The sequence below is a fragment of the Mytilus galloprovincialis genome, chromosome 3 (assembly GCF_965363235.1).
Source record: "Mytilus galloprovincialis chromosome 3, xbMytGall1.hap1.1, whole genome shotgun sequence".
Taxonomy (NCBI): Eukaryota; Metazoa; Mollusca; class Bivalvia; order Mytilida; family Mytilidae; genus Mytilus; species Mytilus galloprovincialis.
In genome coordinates, this window is record NC_134840.1 from 81,232,382 (window position 1) to 81,253,834 (window position 21,453).

Genomic DNA, 21,453 nt, shown 5'->3' on the forward strand with positions numbered 1-21,453 from the left:
ACCATGCCAGGTGTATCGTTGTATAATTAGTTAAACAAACAACTGGCACATGAACTGTTGACACCTATTTAATCACCCAAGTGAAAACAAAACTACCTGTTATTACACGAAATTAGGAACTAAATATCAAAGTAAATGTATTTTGTCTTGTCTATAAAGCCCCAGTCCCACTAGACCTTTTTTTTTAAATTATTTATTGACACATCTGTGTCATCTCTGCTATCGTTCACTAAAATATCGTCATTTGAGCTTTATGGACCAGCAATAGGTTGAAAATTATAAGGGATTTTTTTCCATGTTATTTTATAGAAGTATTTGGTAAGATCAAAGAAATCTCTGTTGTTTTTTTTCAATTTTACTCCAAATGTATTTTTAATATTCTATCTATTATAATAAATCACAATAATATTTCAAATAGAAGTTAATTATCCTCATTTAAACTAAACATATCAAATTCAACTCATATAACAAACATTTAATACACTTCTATATATTGTCTTTTTTTTCAAAAATATTAATTATAATCTCATAAACTCGTATATAAATTTAATATACTAGTATAAGGTTTTTTTTATTAAAGTAAAAAAAATAAACAAACTACTAATCGTAGTCCGAGTTTGTTCAATATATTTCTGCATATAAATAATGGTAGGCCGAATTTGTTATAGTCCGAGTTTGTTATAGTCCGATTCTGTTATAGGCCGATTTTGTTTTAGTCCGAGTTATCCAGCAGCGATGACTATCATGCTTATTCCAAATTGATGGTAAATTCCATGTCAGCATTGTATTTTGGGAATTCCCAGGTAAATGCCATGTCTAAATACAGCTGCTTCATCTATACTATAGCTGTCTGTAAATGTATTCTTCCAATCAAGGCAAACCCAGCTGAGTACGGTGTATAAAAATACACTGAATATCCTCCACCAGTATTTACATGCGTACAATAAATCCGTTAAAGAGTAAACCCCTCCTATCCCCCCTCATTAAATGCACCAAGAATTTCAGGGCTGTAATGTAGGTCATTTATACACACCAAAATTGTACAAAAAACTTATGTCATGTTTCTGTATACTAAATTATCATGAAATTGAGCTGTTTCCTTCAATATATACAAATATGTAGAAATAATGTACATCACCAGATACGACTAAACATGTAAACAACCCCTGACCTACAATGTTATATGGAATCGTCCATAATGTAAACCCCTAATATACAATGTTGTATGGAATCGTCCATAGCAGGCGAAAGACAGAATTCGCGAATACACGGTTTCCGCTGTTAAGGTTCATCATAACCTTTTGGCTAAAATGGCCGTATTTACACCCCAAATTTTACTCTGAGTACAGACTAACCTATACACCTGCAACAGTTTTAAGGGATGGCAGGAACTAGATATATAAATTTTAAATGCATTTTATGTTTCAGAAAATTATAAACTTTTCTAGATTTTGCTATCCATTTTTTTTCGTTCCTGCAGAAGGTGCAAAAATTAACTAAGTAGTGAAATCGATTGAGAAGCTCCCCTCATATAATCAATGTTGTGAGTAGTATTGATTTAAATGGACAATAGATGGACAATAGACACCTGTATACAATAGGTGATTTAACAGGTTTAAACTGTGTATATGAGTGGACCATATCAAATGAAACTCCGGTGTTTGTTTATTTTGCTATCTTCTACAGACTGGAAAAAAATGGAGATCAAAATCCAGGTAAGTTTTTATTTTTCTGAAACGTAGACTTCATATAACTTTTATATATCTAGTTCCTGCCATGCCTTAAAACTTTCCTGGATGTACCAGTTTGTCTGTCCTCATAGTAATTTTTGAGGTGTAAACACGGCCATATTTTTCAATTCCTTATGATGAACCTTAATGCCAGTGTTATCATGACTGACATTAGGGGATGAAATGCATATAGATGTCTATATAAACAGCTGATAAAGTCTATTCAATAGTAACTTTTTTGTTCGTTGAAATGTGTGGGATTGTGCAGCACGTGTCATCATGACATGTGCCCCTTCGCGGCCTTCAGTTTAGATTATAGACTAGAGAAGAGACTAAATGCGTACAAACCTGATGTCAAATGAAGATATACGGAATTTAAATAACGTTGATTCTTTAAATGTACGAAACACAAACACATATGACAATTGCAATCGTAACTACTCGGCCATTCTCGCTACGCAGTACAATTTCTTCGTGCAACCAGAAAGGCCGAGTTGTTCCGATTGATGACAATTGTTCACATAAAATAGATAGTAAAATTTTCCAAATGAACGTCCATTAAAATTAAGTCTCTGATGAATGTTTCCCGCGCAAATGTCATGGAATAAACCAAAACGAATTTTAGGTGTGTGTGGTCATTAAAACATTCGGGTCAATGAACACAGTTAGATTAAATATATAAATATGTTAACTATATTTATATTGGTTTTTCAGAAAAGTGACTTTACCAGATATTTTTTTTGTGGCAAACAACGGTAAATAGCCTATATCATCTTGACATGACATATGAAAACCCTTAAAGCATAATGGTGTGTGTATGGAATAGTCCATGGAATTGTCCAAACCGATACAGGTGAAATACGTAGAATAATATTGCTGTGTCTATTGTGGACACAGCAATAAAATCAGATTTAAGATCCTTATGAGCCCGTAGTAAAGTAAAAAACCTCTAAATAGCCTTATTTAATAAAATTTGCTCGATTAACCTTGAAGTGAAGACTAATAAAAATTTGCGTGTATAGTGAACCCCCTAAATAAAATAATACTGTGTTCTAGACCACTTCCCCTTTCGGTGATCTACATAAATGATTTTTTACTATATAGTATGTTAACAAATGGCATGTTTTGATTACCAAAACTTTAAGTACCGGTCTTTGTAAGAATCATGCAGGTTCCTGTTGATGGGCGATTCATGACCCCTCTTCAAATGTCTTTATATTTTGTTTATGATGAAGGTATGGTATGAAAATAAGTTTTCTGTATCAATTTTTTCTTTTCAACTTTGGTTGCCATGGAAACCATCCTTACAAAATTTTGCCTAAATACGTCCATAAGTAGCCTTTGAAAATTGAAATATAATGGATTTTAAAGAACCATAGAAATAAAGTTAACCAATACAAACAATATGTATATTTACAGTATTGACAAACACAACCCCAAACTATACAAAAACGTTAAAATTTTGAATTTACTAAATGGTTTGTTTCCATAGCAACCATTTAAAAATGTGTTAAAATTCGAAAATGAAAAATTTCAAAAACTTTAAAATTTTAAATCTGTTTATCTCCCAAGACCAACAATACCATGACATGTCATTGACAAATTTTGAAAGACCACATTCTATATATTCAGAAAATAAAAAGAAAGTCGTGTGTTTTTTTTTCTTTAAAAAAATAATTTTAGTCAAAAATTGTCAATTTTCACCAAAATTCAGATTACCAAACAGATGAATACTGAAACATTTTGAACTTAAAAAGCTAAAACATTCCATTTATGCGTGCATTCCTGACACAAATTTGGTAATTATAAATGAGAAAATATGATTGATAGAGATATTTTTGTAGAGAAGGACATTTTTTCTTTCTGGGCATGGTGCCCCCCCCTTATTTTTCAAAATTCAAAAAATTATTAATAAATTTTAAAGATGGAATTCAATTGTGAACATTTTGAGCATTAAAACATGAAATTTCTTCAAAGGATGAGGGCAATAATAGAACCCCCTACACCATTTTTATATATTAGATTTTTTTTTAGAAATGGGGAATGTGTCAAAGAGAGAACAACCCAAACAGAAATTTAAAATCTTTAGATTCTATTTCATGGTCTTTAAAATTGACTCTAAAGAACCTGAATCGATCACTTGTAATTTTTGGTTAAATCTTGCATCAATGATTATTTGTCCCTTCAATATATGTCAATGAGTGGCTTAACAATTCCATTTAAATGTTCTTTGTATCTGTCGTTTTTTCTTCAAAAGCAAAAAATGAATTTTACCCCTATGTTCCATTTTAGCCATAGTGGCTAAGTTTCTTGAAGTACAAGGAAATAAAAAACTAAATTTATACAAGATTATAACTCCCAAGTTGGACTGAAATTGATTAAGCATATTCAATATCAAAAGAAGATTTTTTTTTAAAGGAAGCAAACTAGATGAACAAATTGTGAAAAATTTCTTTAAAGGGCTATAACTCCATACGGATTCAATTGACAATTCTGGTCATATAAACTTATTTGTAGATCCTACTTTGCTGAAAGTTGTGCTGTTTACAGTTTATCTTTGTCATTAATAATATTCAAGATAATAACCAAAACTGCAAAATTTCCATACAATTAACAATTAAGTGGCAGCAACCCAACAATGGGTTGTTAGATTCATCTGAAAATTTGCTCTTAAAAGGCTTTAGTGTTTGAGATATGAGCTACACACTGCATTTTACCCCTATTTTCTTATTTTACCCATGGCGGCCATGTTTTTTTACAAAATAGAAAATAGAACACAAACTTAATTCTAGATATCCTAAGGATCATTCAGTTTATAAGTTTTACTGGAATTGGTTAAGTAGTTTCAGTGGAAATGTTTCAAATATTTTACACCGGACAGACGACAACGGAAGCAAAGTGATGGCAAAATTCACAGTTCCTTTGAAACGGTGACCTAAAAAAACTACGTCCGTTCTATCAGAAATAAACTGAAAATAAAAAATAAAAAATTTGTACCATCGAGAGCGCTAACAAGGCAACTTTCCATAAATTTTAATATTTTTAAGGGTCATAACTCTTTTAAAAAAGTCAATTGTCCATGATTATAGAACTCATCCGAGATATTGTTGATATTAATCTAGTGTATAAGTTTTATTAAAAATCTGGCAAGAATTGTACCTGTGGGAGCGTTAAAGGGGCTATTTTCCATAAATTTATTATTTTCAAGGGTTATAAATGTTTTTATTAAAGTCGATTGACCACCAATATCTAACTTGTTCGAGATATTGCTTATAATAACCTAAAGTATTAGTTTCTTAAAAATCTGACATAATTTGTACATGTGCGAGCGCTGCAAGGACAGCCAGATGGACACAAGGACGGATGGCAATCAAAATTTTATGCAGACCATGTTTAAACGAAAAAAATTAAGTTCTAATTTCGATTTTTATTAATTGAAAATTTTTTGGTCGCATATTGGTATCACGTTGGCGTCGTCGTCGTCCGAAGACATTTGGTTTTCGCACTCTAACTTTAGTAAAAGTAAATTGAAATCTATGAAATTTAAACACATGGTTTATGATCATAAAAGAAAGGTTGACATTGATTCTTGGTGTTTTGGTCCCAACAGTTTAGGAATTAGGGGCAAAAAAGGGCCCAAATAAGCATTTTTCTTGGTTTTCGCACAAAAACTTTAGTATAAGTAAAAAGAAATCTATAAAATTTTTAACATAAGGTCTCTATGACCACAACAGGAAGGTTGGGATTGATTTTGGGAGTTTTAGTCCCAATAGTTTAGGAATTAGGGGCCAAAAACAGGTCCCAAATAAGCATTTTTCTTGGTTTTTGCATAATAACTTAAGCATAAGTTATTAGAAATCTATGAAATTTTAACACAAGGTTTATAACACAAAAGAAAGGTTTGGATTGATTTTGGGAGTTTGGGTCCCAACGAATTAGGGGCCAAAAGGGTCCAAAATTAAACTTTGTTTGATTTCATCAAAAAATTAATTATTGGGGTTCTTTGATATGCCAAATCTAACCGTGTATTCAGATTCTTAATTTTTGGTCCTGTTTTCAAATTGGTCTACATTAAGATCAAAAGGGTCCAAAATTAAACTAAGCTTGATTTTAACAAAAAAAGAATCTAAACATGGTCATAGATTTTTGATTATGGGCCCAGTTTTCAAGTTGGTCCAAATCGGGGTCCAAAATTATTATGTTAAGTATTGTGCAATACCTCTGCGGTCGTATAAAGCTGCGCCCTGCGGAGCATCTGGTTTATTTATAAAAATACTATTTTTGATATAACAAAAATAAAAAAATAAAATATTGTTTTTGTCTTAAATCAGTGGTTTTGATAAGATAATAACACTCTGTAAAGATTAGACAAATGGGACAGTTTTAATCTTGGTACAGTGTTTCCAATTTCATTATCTATGGAAAATACATTGCCTTGCATTGTTTCTTTTGTGGACTAGTATACTATTGCACAGAGTCAGATTATGTACACATAATTAGACAATATACGTATAGTGTCTTGAAATATGAAATTTATTTGTATGATGCTTTGAAACGGGAAAAAGCGAGGTTCTACCGAGCATTTTCCCATTTCGTGCCGAATACAAATAAATTTCATATTTCAAGACACTATTCGTATATTGTCTTTATACTGAAATCGAAAAAAAAATTTAAAAATGAAAAAAATATGTAACAAAAATTGTTAAAAAAAGTGTTTGGAATTTACCTCCCATGTAAATCGACATGTATCGAAACCTTTATGCAAACACTTATTTGTCACTATGTCGATTTAACTGTGCTAAAATTGAAATTGAAGAAGAACTACAGAACCTTTCTTTTTATTCTAATATATAATAATCTAACTTATCTAAAAGATTTGAAATAAATGCGGAATGTGTCCATTGGACACAGATGATGCTCCCGCTTCCATATCATAAAAGTCATAAACGGACATGACTGAAGACACTTACCAATTGTGTACTAACTTTTATGGTGATAAGAATTGTGTAAAAGTTTCGTAACATTTGGTTGAGGCAAACTAAAGAAAGAAATACAAAACAAAAAATTCAGCAACTTTTTCCCTCTATAAAGAGGCATTGCATAGAACAGTGAAAGTTACACCACCAAAATTCAAAGTTGATCTGCATTTGGTGGTTTTAAGCATTGTGTATAATTTTAATAACATCTGGTAAAGACAAACTAAAGTTAGAGAACAGAAGCGGAAATTCAGCAATATTTCTATTTGTAAAGGGGCATAACTCTTGGACGGTTTAAGTGACACCACCAAACTTAGTCTTGTTTTATGGTAATAAGCAATGTGATTAGGTTTCATAACATTTGGTTGAGGCAAACTAAAGATAGAGAACAGAAACCAACGTTGGGACATACTGACGGACGGACAAGGGTTTACCTTAATGCCCCCTCCGCCACTGCGGGGGCATAAAAATATGTAAATATAACAATTGATTAAATTAGGCAAAATTCAAGAATGGCCATTGCACATGGTTGTCATAAAGGTTTGAGAATCAAAACAGTATAACTAGTTCGGACCAGCAAATTTTCCTCAGGGCCACAAGGATAATATTTTTGAGAACCATAAAAAAACGCGATTATTCTGGGTATACAAATAATAATTCAGTTAGGTTTTAAAAAAAATAATAGACAAGCTGTCCTTTTCCACCATATACAATAGAAACATTGACAAATTCTTGCACAATTAATGTAGATCGTTGGTATATATTTCCTCAGATAGAACATGTAGAATTTGTATGCCCCCACTGTAGCAAAGGGGGCATTAAGTTGTACCCTTGTCTGTAAGTACGTCCATTCCAGAGTTATACCCTTATACAAATGGAAAAAAATGCTGACTTTTTTGTTTCCGTTCTCTAACTTAAGTTTGCCACAACCAAATGTTTTGAAACTTATACACAATGCTTATTTCCATAAAATTCAGAACAGTTAGAATGTTATTGGTGTAACAGGTACTGTCAATAAGTTATGCCCCTTTAAAAATGGAAAAAATGCTGAATTTTCCGTTTCCGTTCTCTTTTTTTCGTCTGTCTGACATAGTTCATCTTACCCTGACCTCATTTTCTTAGAACATTGATAATGTTAAGTTAATATGATACTTGTATTAAAATCTTTACATAACACTTACAGAGTTTCAAAAGTAATTCAATTATGTATAAAACCAACCAGACATTTCAGGGTGAGTCTTCTTGTTTAGCAGATCTTAGTCTAGGGTTAAAGTTTTTAAAGCATCAATCTGTTTCAAAAACCAACAATGAGTTGCATTAAATTGTTACTGTAACTTCTTTATAGCCATTTTGAAAGAGAAAGTATCCTGAGCTAATTTTTTTTAAATGTTCATTAAGATTTGTTTTATAGATAATCACGTCATGCTCATTGTTGAAGGATATACGGTGATCTGTGGTTGTTTATTTCTATGTCTTTGCTCTCTCTGGTTGAGAGTTAATTGTCATCTTTATACATAGACTTACTAGTAATTAAGTTTTGGATTCAACTTTATTCTTTTTCACTGACAGCATCAGTCTTAGACACGACAACGGGTTATGCGTATTACCATTTTTTTTTTTAAACTTCTGAGAAATCTTACATATAAGATTGAAGGGAGGGGGTACATATGCTGCCCTCAACTTTAGAAGTTGTGTTATGCTTAAATTCTTAAAATACTTAGTTCACAAGTAAACACAATGAGATACCACATTTCTTTCAACAAATTTTATAATTTTGAAAAAAAAAAAAAAAAATCGAAAAAAAAGGGGGGGTGCACCATACCCAGAGTGATGATTTTTCATTTTGTACAAGTATATCTTCATTTATCATATATTCTCCTTTAAAATTAACAAATGTGTGTCAGAATTGCACATATAAATGGAATGTTTTAGCTTTTTAAGTTCAAAATTTTTGATTATTCATCTGATTGTTAATCTGATTTTTGGTGAAAATTGACAATTTTTGACTAAATTTTTTTTTTTAAAGAAAAAAAAACACACGACTTTCTTTTTATTTTCTGAATATATAGAATGTGGTCTTTCAAAATTTGTCAATGACATGTCATGGTATTGTTGGTCTTGGGAGATAAACAGATTTAAAATTTTAAAGTTTTTGAAATTTTTCATTTTCGAATTTTAACACATTTTTAAATGGTTGCTATGGAAACAAACTATTTAGTAAATTCACAATTTTAACGTTTTTATATAGTTTGGGGTTTTGTTTGTCAATACTGTAAATATACATATCCTTTGTATTGATTAACTTTATTTCTATGGGACTTTAAATTCCCATATTTTATATTTTCAAAAAGGGTCTTTTTTCACATATTCAGGCAAAATGTTGATTTGATGGTTACCATGGCAACGGGCATAATACAGGGAAAATAAAGACAGAATTTTGACCATCTACCAAAGTTCTTATGATATAGGGCAAAAAAAATTACTTCTGTGACATGCCATGAATCACCTTCTGCATGATTTTTACAAAGACCGGTACTTAAGCAGAAACTTTCCATCAAGCAACTTGTTATTGTTTCAAATAACAGAGTTGTGCTTGAAAGTATCATGAAAGACCAAAACATTACCAAACTGTACAGTTCCATTTACAAACACTGGTATAGTAAGGATACAAAAAGTATAATAAAACAACAAAACATGAAATAAAAAAGTATAAATCTATTTTAATAAGCTATTAAATTCAAAAGAAAAATGGTGTTATACAAAATATCACAGTTAATGAGACACAATGTTCAAAAAATAAAACATTTTATGGTCCTGAAAATATAACATATACACTCAGTCTGGTAAATCAGGTATTTAGTTTGCTGGTGTGATAAACAATGATCTGGTGAACCCTTAAAAATGTCTGATAACCTCAAATTGTCTGCTCAGAATTATTTTTGTTAATAGATTTGTGTTATAATTTTGCTTCTTGTTATAATTGCATTTGGGAGTGTTAAAAATATGACACGACAGTTGAACCTAGCTGACATGTGGCTAAATTGATATTGAAGCCATGTGGTTGTATGTCTATAATGTGAGAATAAATGATTCGTTTATGAAAATTGATGTTGAATTGCTTAGATTAAACAAAGAATCTTTGACAATTTTCTTTGATTTTAATATAATAAATTCCATTATTTAGTAATTTTATTTCCATAAAAAATGGTATCTTTAATGTTACCCCTGGTTTTGATTCATTAGATCTTTATACATCACACCAATAAGTGGGGGCAAATGCTTGACCAGATTTAAATAAGCTTGTCCACACTGCAAAATCATTATTTGAAAAATATGCATTAGAAAAACTCGATAATTAAAACTCAATTTACATAGAAAATACTGACATAACAGGATAATATAATAAATACAATGATCCCTGTAAAGAATTTGACTATGTAAAGTCAGATAAAAGTAGTATTTTGTCAACACTAATATAAACAAAACAAAATATAGATAAGATCAATTTAACTTTATTTATTGCATAGCAATATAATATTTCCCACAGAAAGTAACCAAAAGTTAGCATGCAATAGATTCCAATATTGCAATAGTGCAATAAATCTTAAAAATTCATGACGTCATCAACAACAAAATCTTAGTTTAACCAATTTTTAATTTCAAATATGATATTGCTATACAATAAAAGGGTTATTGCATGAATAATGGTGAATATTGTGTCGACATATATTGCACTCGCAAGCTCATGCAATATAAATATCTACTTGAGACAATATTCATGCAATAACCCTATAGTATTACATAGTGTAAGGTAAAATCACAAAAATATTATCTCAGAGGAAAATTCAAATCCGAAAGTTTCTAATCAAATGGCAAAATCAAATGATAAAACACATCAAACGAATCAACTGTCATATTCCTGACTTGGTACAGGCATTTTCAAATTTAAATAGAAAACAGTGGATTGAACCTGGTTTGAAGTACTACATGTTTTATATCAGTAACAACAATTTATCATTATCATAAGCAGTTTTTTCCCTGCAAATGAGTTTATGCTTTTTACCTATTGGGGACAGAATTGTAGGCCTCTTAACTCAAACATGAGTTTAAGACACTTCACATGACACAATCACAGTTATATATTAATGACCCATTACTTACTCGAAAATTCATCTTTTTATTAAACATACAATGTCAAGAATTTCAAGAAATTCATTCTTACTCTTAGCCAAGTTTTCAAACAATCTATTGTTGGTGCTGAAATGAAATATCACTGATATTATAAGGTCACTTTCATTAATTTTCTGTCATTTATTAAAAACATTGTATTTTATACCTTTAAGTATAGATGGCCTTAGCAAAATTAGTTAAAGAGATTACAAATGTGGGGTTTAAAGTCATATGAAAAGAGTGACCAGTGAAAAGTAATGTTAATCCAATTCTTGAACAAATGCATACATATTTCATAAACTAAGTCTTCTGTGCACAATTTTATCATTTTTCTCGCATAAATATTGTATAATCGTCAAAAATATTTAATTGGACAGTGTTATTGTGAAAATATGGAAGCTAATTAATGATCTTGTTTTCAGGCGGAAATTTAACTATTGTCACCCGTTTGTAAACAATCAACACAGTTGTGTATTGCGATCACCAGATTTTTACAAAAAAGGTCATGCTGCATACCGAAAACATGTGGGCATATTGTTTTCTGGAAGCAAGCATTTAAAATAAAGTAAACTTCAGGTAAATTTGGACAAATTATAGAATTTTCTTGAGAAAAAAGTATATGTACACAAATTTTATTATAAAAACTAGCCATTTAGTTATAAAAAACATATGCATATTTTTTTTTAATTTGAAATTTCAAATGACTTTAATATGTTCTTCAACTTGGAATTGGATTTCACCTTACAAATGCTTTTGTTTTTATGCCAATTAACAGTCCTATGTTGACAAAAAAAACGTATGGCATACTAGCATTGAAATAGAAACCTGCGTATCATTGATGAGTTATGGCAACCCTAAATGAAGGTTGGGACTAGAATTCTGTTTAATTCATGAAGTAAAACATGAAAAATCATTAGTTGCTTAATAAACACATTGAAATTACAATAGCATCTTCTTGAAAAAAACAGGAAAAGGTCACAAATTTATACTCACAAGCCAATATTAAGTAAAATCAAAGTCGGAATTGATCACTGACATCAAGGAAAAATTAAAAAAGTTTTGGTGAAAAACGAAACGGTGCACAATAGTATTTTATGGAAAAGGTTCTCATAAAAGTTTCATTAAATTCTATTAACTGGGAATATGCCTTTAATTTTCACATCAGGGGCCCAACGGATAAAATGTCAAAATTTGTTTCGATCATATGAAATTATTCTGTTTAAAGTTACAGGCCCACCCAAATTGTCAGTTGCATTGGCTTCTGTGCTTCTGGGCCCTGTGAAGTTTATACCACGAAATTATAAAATTAATAAGGTGTTTAGTATAAATTGTTGAAACAAAATAGGTATCCCCAAGATCAGGCATTGAAAATGTCCCTGCTTTGCTTCAGAAAAGGAAAAAAAAAGTTTGGTCAAAATATAAGGAAGTGAGTGGCATCATATGGTTAAGATTTACTGTTACAGTAGGACATTGATATAACAAAATCCATGTCTTGCAAAATGAATTAAAAAAAGAAGAAATGCGGATGAAAAAATAAAACAGGTGAAAATGTTTGTCAGGGATTTCAGGAACAATTATGGTTATTGAAGTGGAACAGAGAATAGATAATCATATTCCTCATCACTATATAAAATCCATTTCAGAAAATAATGATGATAAATTTTGGGACATCAAAAATCAAGGGCTTGAAATTAGAATTGGCACTGGAAAAAGGGCAATCAGGATTGAGGTAGACATTTAGCCGTACTAAAGGCTGCTTTTTGATCGACTCCTTATTGTTTAACTTCTATGGTTCTCTTACTAGAAAGTTTAGTACTTTCAAAAATGTGAGGAATCAGAATTAAGTCCAAATTCAGTTCAGTTGGTTATTATTGATAAATCATTAAAGGAAATCTGTTTTTTAAGAATTCAAAATTATTACAGATTCAAACATTTCTTGCGTAACACATGGCAAAAATTTGTTCTATTCTTACTTATTACTTTCAGATACTTTTATAAGAACACAAACAATACAACTCTTGAATCATACATGAGGGGGAAGACAGGCATAAGATAGATAAGAAATTATTAACAATAGTAAAGATAACAAATCATCCATAAAATGATAGCAAATACTAATAAATATTCCTTTTTCAAAAACGTTAATATAGCAAAATAAAAGCAACAACATATATTTCAGCTGCATGTTTATAATGATAAAATTTTAAAAAAACAGATCTAACTAAAACATGTTTGCCTGTATTGTCACAGAAAACAATATTGCATATTTTTTTTGTCCTTATTTTGAAATTGAACAGGTCAAAAGTCAATAATGTTCCTGCTTCAATCTACTTTTGATTACATTACACAATTTTACCATCAAAACCGTTTAATTGTGTTTTCATTGAAACAAGAGCTTTCCTGATAGCATCATTGTCTGCATCACCAGGATCTTTCTTCAGAAACAGTTCAAAGTGTTGAATAACTTTCTTCAGTATTTCCTTCTTGTTGTATTTACTTTCTATATGCATCATTCTTTCACAAACTAAGGCAAAGTTTTTGTGCCAGTAGCTTGGAATGTTTACATTTCTCTTCATTGCTGAATCATAAAGCTGAAAATATTAAAAAAATAATGTAATTACAATCATTTGTCTTACTGCAATTCACTAGCATTATATCATTTTAATACACGACAGAAAACAAAAAAGAACAATTTAAATATATGTTGGTTACATGACCCTAGTCACTACATTATGAACCATTCTTAGATGTAAGTTTATATATCAATTAAAACCCAAGTCTCCCATAAATTACAATGTAAGTTTTCATAAAACTGTTTTCATATTTAAACATTATTATATCAAACATACGAAAGATAATATTGCATATTGTTTTATGTATCACTTTAAGAGCAGAAGTTTGGGGCTCATCTATCAAAATCACAATTAGAATAATGCATTTACAATATTTACCCCTTTACATTGACATACCTTGTACTTGAGGATTATCCATTTTATGTCATATATTGTCTAAGGATTTCTCAGTTCAACATTTGACTTTGTGGAGTCTACCTTTATTCATGTTCCTACCTGATAAGAGGCTATCAAATAGTCTGATTTCTGCTTGGAAGTTTTTGCCTCTTCAGACATCTGATATAGTTGGAAAGCACTGCTTATTCTGAAAGAAAAAAAGTTGGATATCTTTTATGTTGTACATTAAATTTCAATCCATACCTTACTATAACATCAGATTTAGAATCAATTTTTTCCTTCATGAACTTATTTTATTATTGCAAACTTAACAACTTATGATTGTAAATACTACATAAACATATTTTATAACTACAAACTTAACTATTTATGGCTTTAAATATTGTTTTGCAAATAAACTAGAGGAACCTAAGAGCCTGAATTGCTCACCTTTCACAAAATATAGCTTACATTTATTTGTTTTTGTTTTTAGTAGTTCCTACCAATCTGTTATGGATTAAAAGATAATGGCAAAATCTTTTGAAGAATAGTAGGAGGCATATCGTTCATTGGTTTTGGTCAAATTAACAATTTTACAGATCTTGTATACCTGATAATTGTCAACCTTTACACTTTCTACCCATCTTTTATTATTTTAGAAATAAAAGGCAAAAACTGCCCCTCCAAAAAACTAGTTTGTGCCTTATGGACAATAACTCCTGTAAAGGGTATTCTAATAGTTTTATTAACAGTTTTGTAGATCTTGTATTGCTAGTCTTTCAAGCTGTTCTCAAGATATTAGGCAAACACAAAAAAAAAATCATCATTTAAGGGCAATACCTCCTTTAAGGAATCATCCAATGGTATCTGTCAGATTGTCAGTTGCCTGAATTGTGGGAGGGGGGTTGGTTGTGTGTTTGTTTTAGTTTTGACAAATACAAGAATTTAATTCAAAATCATTCTTCAAAGGGGCACTAGCTGTCAAATTTATATTCACTGATTTGACTCAAATTCTCATATTTGATTTATAAGAAAGTAAAACATTTATCCAAATTATCAAAAATCTAAAATAAACAATTTACAGAACATGGGCTAAGTAATATTTGGCTTCGTTTTGTGTTTATTTTAGTCTAGACACCATCTCATTAACAATTGAGTTGACCTCGGAATAAATCTGATGGCCATATAAGGTATATAAACATAAATATAGAAATATTATAATATTCTTTATAAAGCACAAAAATTTCAGTATTCACCTCAGAAACTAACAAAACCTTTAAATAGACTTATTAAGAAGGGATATAGTTAGGATACTGTTGTCAGGTCATTAAAGATTGCATATTTTGGCATTAATATTGATTCACTTATAGGTACTTTGCATCGGAACTAAACCCATTTATTGAAAAACCAGTTGTTGGCATGACACAGGTTATGTTTTTCTCATATATGTTATGATGGTATGATACTAAACCCCTAACGGGAAGGATTGTGCCTGATATTCATATGTTGAAATCATAATCTTTCAATCAGTTTAAATTTAAAAAGTCTGGAGCTGGCATGTCAGTTAACTGCTAGTCATTGCTAGAAGTCTGTTGTTATTTATGTATTATTGTCATTTTGTTTATTTTCTTTGGTTACATCTTCTGACATCAGACTTGGACTTCTCTTGAACTGAATTTTAATATGCGTATTGTTATGCGTTTACTTTTCTACATTGGCTAGAGGTATAGGGGGAGGGTTGAGATCTCATAAACATGTTTAACCCCGCCACATTTTTGTGCCTGTCCCAAGTCAAGAGCCTTTGGCCTTTGTTAGTCTTGTTTTATTTCTAATTTGAGTTTCTTGTGTAAAATTTGGAGTTTAGTATGTGCTCATTATCACTGAACTAGTATATATTTGTTAAGGGGCCAGCTGAAGGAAGCCTCCAGGTGCGGGAATTTTCTCGCTACATTGAAGACCTGTTGGTGACCTTCGGCTGTTGTCTTTTCTATGGTCGGGTTGTTGTCTCTTTGACACATTCCCCATTTCCAGTCTTAATTTTATTAATAGATTAAGCAAACATGTGTAGTTGGTTTTTTCTAGGTCTATATAATTTCATATTATACATTAACAAGAGGCTGTCACAATGACAGCAAACCAGATTTATTAACATTTATTTGTGTCCTGGCAATATCACAAGAACGGTGATGAACAGTGAAAGTGAAAATTGTCAATATCAAATTTGACCTCCATTTTGTCATCAGTATCAACATATTAAAATTTGAAAAGCAAAGGTTGAATGGTTCATGAGTAAATGCAACAACATGAATGGAAACACCATTTTTCGATCTTTCAAGAACCATAATTCCTGAACGGTAAAAGTCAAAATCATCATTATTGAACTTGACCTCCATTTTGTCATCAGTAACAACATATTAAAATTAGGGAAGCTTTGGTTGAACACTTTATGCTTAAATGCACAGACACAACTGGAAATGCCATTTTTCAATCTTTCAAGAACTATAACTCCTGAACGGTAAAAGTCAAAATCGTCATTATAAAACTAGACCTTCATTTTTTTGTCAGTAACAACATATTAAAATTTTAAAAGCTTTGGTAGAGCGGTTCATGAGTAAAAGCACAGACAACATTTGGTTGCCGCCCGCCTGCCCAGCCGTACATCCCCAAATCAATAACCGACATTTTTGTTACAAAAATCCGGTTAAAAATATATGTTATTCATCCATTTTACTAGTATAAGAACAATATTTTGACAATCAAATTAGTCAATCTAATAATTTACCTTTGTTTTACTTTAAATGTTGACATTTTTTCCTTTTTAAATTAGTTGACTGATCATGCACGATTCATGCATTAACAATCTCTAGCTAAGGGATTAAATTGAAGTTCACATGAATACAGTTCAATGAGGTCAAATTATTCACTTGCAAGTGAATAATTAATCTTCAATGTTTCTGAACTTATCTTGTCAAAATTTAACCATAATTGCTGCTTAAAGCTAATTATTGTTTCACCATTTCACTTTCGTTCATGATTGAACAAAAAAAATCCTATTTTAGATTTTCTATATATCTCGTAGCTAGTGCCCCTTTAACGGCAATCAGAAGGTTGAAATTGTTCACTGATTTCTGTGGTGACATTTTTTTAAAACCTCTCCTAGGATCACAACAGATACCAAGTATTGCAGTTGTCTCACATGGCTTCTAGGTCAAGATTAGGTAAAAATGCTACTGCATTTTCTATTTCCTTGGTATAGAGTGACATTTCATTAATTATCATTTTTGGGACAATTTGAAGTTGGGATAAATATTTACAGATTAAACTGATTTAAATGCTAAAATTTAATATGACTCAACTTTTTACACACTTTGAGTAAAAAAATAGATAGTCATCTTTAAATTCCTCTGTTTTTTCCTTTACTTTATTTCTTTCATTTCTTTTGTTGTTGTTTTTCTTTCTTTTATTTGGGTAGGGGAGATGTTAAGCAAAGAAAAGATAAATTTTTGCTATTTATAAACTATCATTATAACAGTACATGGCCTACATTAAAAATCTAGTTTATCGTTCCATTTCAATCTCACATTTTATATTTATAACTAGCTTTTGTACTTTGTTTATCTTGATCTTCCAAAGAGGAAGTTGTTTACCTGTAACTTATAGATACATTTATATGTATACAAGTGCTTCAAGGACTTTCTGCGATCATTAAGAAATGGCATTTCCACAACCTACAGATGAAGCCCAGACACCAGCAGTATGCCAGCTCTGTGAAGAGTCCTCAGATATAAGATGGAAATGCATTAATTGTGATGTATTTATGTGTCAACTTTGTACGACAAAGATTCACACAAAACTTAAATCAACAGACCAACATGAATTAATTAATTTACAGTGAGTTGACTGTTAGTGTTGCTCTCCACCAATTGCAACTCATTCAAAATTTTGACCCAATTGCAATTTGTTTTATTAAACCAAATTGTTCAACTGGTCAGAAAATTGAACAAATTGTTCAGTCAAAATGTGAAAGTGCAAGGTGATAAAATAAAATATACTTACAATCCTATAAGACTTTAACTCCACTTTAATGATGTTGTGACAAAAATTAGTTTATCAGTTTGTATAGTTATATTATATTCATTTCCATGCTGAAGGGGAACTGTTTATTTTGAATTGCTATTAAATTGTCCAAACTAAGCTTTCATATAGTTTTTCTTTCTAAAAGTATTCTATATTTATAATAATCAGATATCATTTTAAATAAAACATCATATATTCAGTAAAATATGTGTGAAATAACAATATGCTATTGATAAATTTTCAGGGGAGATAACCTAAAATATTATTCTTTTGAATAAAGACTTTTTGAAAGAAAAGTTATTATCTCCCCCATGGAAACTTCCTACAAACATATATTGCAATTTTACACATATTTTACTGAATATGAAATGTTTTAATTCACATAATGTCTGATTCTTATAAATATAGAATACTTTTTTGAATTGCTATTAAATTGTCCAAACTAAGCTTTCATATAGTTTTTCTTTCTAAAAGTATTCTATCTATAATACTAAAATTAAGAGGTCCAATTTGTCAGCCGTCATCATGTAAAAACGACGAATAAAAAAATTCAACTTTATATATAACTAATATAGTACAAAGGTGTAGATTAAAAATTACACCACTCCAGGCCCTTTTGTTTTCCATGTAATTAATATTGCCAATAATTAAGAAGTTACGGGTCGAGTCCGATACCAATACCAATAGTATATTCACCTGTTACCGATTACCTTATCTGTACGTTCTGCATCTGACAGGCGCACCACCAAACGGTGTATTCAGGATTAATATGTTATATTGTATTACACGGGTCATAATCACATGTTTGACACTACTTAATTGTCAAATTGTTACCTATTGTAGTATTTTAATCAGTTACACTTTCTAAGATAACAATATGAATACTAAAAATCTGGACTAAAATAAGGCGTATAGGTACAGTTTTCAATTTGTTAGCGGGCATGACATTAAACAGCGAATCAAAGAATTCAACTTTATTTATGACTAATATAGGACAATGCTGTTGACGGGTGTGTTCTAGTATTTATAAGAATCAGACATTATGTGAATTAAAACATTTCATATTCAGTAAAATATGTGTAAAATTGCAATATATGTTTGTAGGAAGTTTCCATGGGGGAGATAATAACTTTTCTTTCAAAAAGTCTTTATTCAAAAGAATAATATTTTAGGTTATCTCCCCTGAAAATTTATCAATAGCATATTGTTATTTCACACATATTTTACTGAATATATGATGTTTTATTTAAAATGATATCTGATTCTTATAAATATAGAATACTTTTAGAAAGAAAAACTATATGAAAGCTTAGTTTGGACAATTTAATAGCAATTCAAAATAAACAGTTCCCCTTCAGCATGGAAATGAATATAATATAACTATACAAACTGATACACTAATTTTTTCACAACATCATTAAAGTGGAGTTAAAGTCTTAAAGGATTGTAAGTATGTTTTATTTTATCACCTTGCACTTTCATGACTTGGCTGTGGTTTTCTACAGCAGTTGGTTCAAATTTCTGACCAGTTGAACAATTTGATTTTAAAAAACAAATTGCAATTGGGCCAAAATTTTGAATGAGTTGCAATTGGTGGAGAGCAACACTAACAGTCAACTCACTGTAAAAGACTTTGGAAGTGAAAATGTTGCAAAGGCATTTCGTAAGGTAGATCTTCAAAACATGCCATGTACAGTTCATAATGACCAAATGTACTGTGCATTTTGTACAGATTGTGACCATCCAGTGTGCTTAGACTGCTTGATAGAGTCCCATCAAAAACACAAGTATAGAAAACTAAATGAAGTTTATGAAATCGCTATTTCCGAAATGAAGGAATTACAAAATAAACTTGAATCTAGTCAAAAGTTTTTTGGACATGAAAATGAAAGACTAGAAAAACTTCTTAGAGATTGTGATAAAAACTACCAAGAAATAAAAGATAACATTTTGCAAACTGAGAGAGATATAACTGAAACTGTATCAAAATATGCAAAAGAACTTCTAGAAGATCTTGAATCAATATGGAAGCCAACAGAGATCAAGATCAAAACGGAAATGTCTGACATACAGAAGAATATAGAAGACTTAGTAACAAGGGAAGAAAGTTTGAAGAAAACCTTGCAGTCGCATCAGGCTTCTGAAGTTTTCTCTTCAAGAAAAACACTGGATAAGAATTTGCCATCAAAATCAATGCAAACAATTAATTGCCTTATTCTTAATACAAAATTTATTTCTGGGAATATAACTAAAGAGCTAAACACAAGACCTAGAATATTTGGTGACATTATTTTAGTTCCAGATGTAGAACTATTCAGAACTATTCAAAGTGATTTTCGAAATGTACTAGACATACTTAACTGTGATAACAATTTGACATTCATTGCATGCCATACAGAGAGAAAACTACAAAAAGTGAAATTTGAAAAAAATAATAACAAACTAACGGTTGAGGAAGAATTCAGTATCAATGTACGTAATATGGCCAAATTAAAGAATGATGAAATTCTTTTAGCAACAGGGGAAAGTGATATTAAGGTGTATTCAGTAGATAAAAAATTCAAATCATACAAGTCATTTTCTCCCTTAAAAACCATAAGCATTCATGTTTCCAAAAACAATGAAATATATGTAGGCTTGTCTGAATGTACCCCTGTCACATATCCCCCTACAGCAGACAGTGTGAGAAGAGTTGTAGTTATCAATCAGGACGGTGAGATTAGAAATAGATATGAGTATGACAAAGATAATCAGAGATTATTTACAGACCCATGGAGAATCGAAACCTTAAATGACAATATTTATATCATTGATTGGGTAAATAAACAGAAAGAAGGAAAGGTCATGGCATTACACAATTGGGGACAACTTCTTTGGACTTATAAAGGTTCTGATATCAGTTCAGTTACAGGAAAATTTGTTCCCATTGACTTGTCAGCAACAGGTACTGGTATGATTTTAGTGTCAGATGTACACAACCATGCTTTACATATATTAAATTCTGCTGGGGAGGTTATTGAATGCAAGGATCTAAAGTTATTAGGGATTGAATTACCATTTAGTCTTTGTTTTGCTAACAATGGAGTTTTGTGGATTGGCTGCGGTACAAGGGCAGCTGAAAAGGAGAAGAAAGCAAAAATATTTGCTGTAAGACTAGTCCAGCATCTTTAGAGTTGGTTCATTTATATTTATATTGAAAATATCAATAAAACATTGTTTCATTAACTAGTTATTCATGATGGAATTAACAAATCAAAGGAATCACTTTTATCTGACACAAATGCTCTACATTTCTTTTGTCAAAAATAATAAAAGAAGAGGTGGTGTATATGTCAATGAGATAGCAACCCAACAATAACAAAAAACATAAAAAGGGCATTATTGTTCTAACAAGAGTGCACACACTGAAATGTCTCGCCTTCTTTACTAATCATTAATATTATGTTGATAGTCCTAAGTATAAAGCTTTATTACAACTGTCACATAAACTAAACATTAACCAAGATAGCTAAACAAAGACCAATGAACCATGAAAATGAGGTCAAGGTCAGC

General features: G+C 30.6%; 1 protein-coding gene across 1 annotated transcript; it reads left to right on the forward strand.

Annotated features, from left to right (window-relative positions):
• Positions 1–19,531: 19,531 nt before the first annotated feature.
• LOC143069100 (uncharacterized) lies at positions 19,532–21,107 on the forward strand. Its single transcript, XM_076243557.1, has one exon. The coding sequence runs from the start codon at positions 19,585–19,587 to the stop codon at positions 21,070–21,072; it is 1,488 nt and encodes a 495-aa protein (XP_076099672.1). The 5' UTR covers positions 19,532–19,584; the 3' UTR covers positions 21,073–21,107.
• The last annotated feature ends 346 nt before the right edge of the window (positions 21,108–21,453 follow it).